The 1,281-nt window shown below is 32.1% G+C and overlaps 1 protein-coding gene across 1 annotated transcript; it reads right to left on the bottom strand.

Annotated features, from left to right (window-relative positions):
* Positions 1–213: 213 nt before the first annotated feature.
* On the bottom strand, positions 214–959 carry LOC122000130 (filament-like plant protein 5). The gene is made up of 3 exons (XM_042554656.1): positions 826–959; positions 421–553; positions 214–335 (listed from the first exon to the last, which is right to left on the bottom strand). The coding sequence occupies exons 1-3, from the start codon at positions 901–903 to the stop codon at positions 238–240; spliced, it is 309 nt and encodes a 102-aa protein (XP_042410590.1). The 5' UTR covers positions 904–959; the 3' UTR covers positions 214–237.
* Between the last annotated feature and the right edge of the window lie 322 nt (positions 960–1,281).

The raw sequence follows: 1,281 nt of genomic DNA, 5'->3' as shown, positions 1-1,281 counted from the left end.
GTAACCAAAAAAATACATAAATATTCACAAATTACACAAATATTCTTCATTCAACAGTATCTATAAAATACACAAATATTCACAAATTACATAAATATTCTTCTTACAACAGTATCCATAAAATACACAAACTAATAAATTAGTTACTTTGGTTTTGCAAAGTAACTAATATTCTTCTTACAACAGTATTTACAACTAATAAATTAGTTGCTGCTTGAATTCTTGTAATTCTGTATCCTATTTGACTAATCTTTCTTCTGCCATTTTCTTCTGAAGCAAGGCATCATCCAATTGTTTCTGTAAAGCCAGAGCTCGAGCTTTTGCTTTTTCCCATCCTAACAAGTAGATCATGCATGGTTTGTTCTTAAAACAACATAGTTTCTGTGTTGGGAAGAAAATGTAAGGAAAACAAAATCTAACCTGAAATTGCTTCCTCAGCTACTTTTGCTTGCCTTGCCAAAAGATCATCTTTAGCATTGGGCTCGCTGCGGACAGAAGATAGTTGTTCGTTCAAGTTTTCTACAGATTTCTCCAACTCCAGGGTCTTCCCTTTCTGAGAGAAATCATAGGCATTTACAAATTGATTCCCAACATAAGAAGAGACATATACTCAGTCTAGAAGAGTTGAAAATTTGTTTGGTACTGATGAGTTGTTGCCTTCTTTATTTATAATCCAAAAAATTAACAATAAAAAACCAGTAATAAACAATCAAAATCAGTAATAGAAGATATCGATCTTTGAGTCCGAGAATTGTTTATACTGAAACATTAGTTGTGCAAAAATCAGTAATAAACCATCAAAAAGATGATTTGATTACTGCTAACCTCAATGTGCTTCCCTGTGGACTTCCTATTCCATATCCACGTCTTGCTCTCCATGATTCCCACAAATTGCTGAAACATAGAAAGAGCTTGAATTAAGAGGCCAGTGAAAAAATGTCTTGTTTAAATTAAGAATGAAATTGAGAAATCCTTTGACTCTTCAACAGTAATATGTCAAATAACTTATACACCACTTGATGCACTAAGTACCACAATTCACGTCACATCTAATTTATTGTGAAGTTCAACTCTTCAGATATTTACAAATATTAGCTCCAACACACGTTGAATTTTACACGTTGGTTTTGTAAATATTCTTCTTACAACAGTATCCATAATATTCATCTATCTATCATTTCAACCTAATAAATTAGTTACTTTGGTTTTGCAAAGTCTCCCAATTGTGTAGGAACCTCAGTAGCTTTTATCCCAAGTTCATAGAAGAAGAATAATAATGAG

This window comes from Zingiber officinale, chromosome 7A (assembly GCF_018446385.1).
Source record: "Zingiber officinale cultivar Zhangliang chromosome 7A, Zo_v1.1, whole genome shotgun sequence".
Classification (NCBI taxonomy): domain Eukaryota; kingdom Viridiplantae; phylum Streptophyta; class Magnoliopsida; order Zingiberales; family Zingiberaceae; genus Zingiber; species Zingiber officinale.
The sequence above is the reverse complement of the archived record's forward strand: the minus strand, read 5'-3'. Positions and strand labels throughout refer to the sequence as shown.

Bases quoted from the DNA above. Each gene is read 5' to 3' on its own strand.
- LOC122000130 (XM_042554656.1), bottom strand. From the start codon at position 903: ATGTTTCAGCAATTTGTGGGAATCATGGAGAGCAAGACGTGGATATGG. The intron at 554-825 runs GTTAGCAGTAAT...GATTTCTCTCAG, and splicing joins CCACAGGGAAGCACATTGAG to AAAGGGAAGACCCTGGAGTT. The intron at 336-420 runs GTTAGATTTTGT...TCTACTTGTTAG, and splicing joins AGCTGAGGAAGCAATTTCAG to GATGGGAAAAAGCAAAAGCT.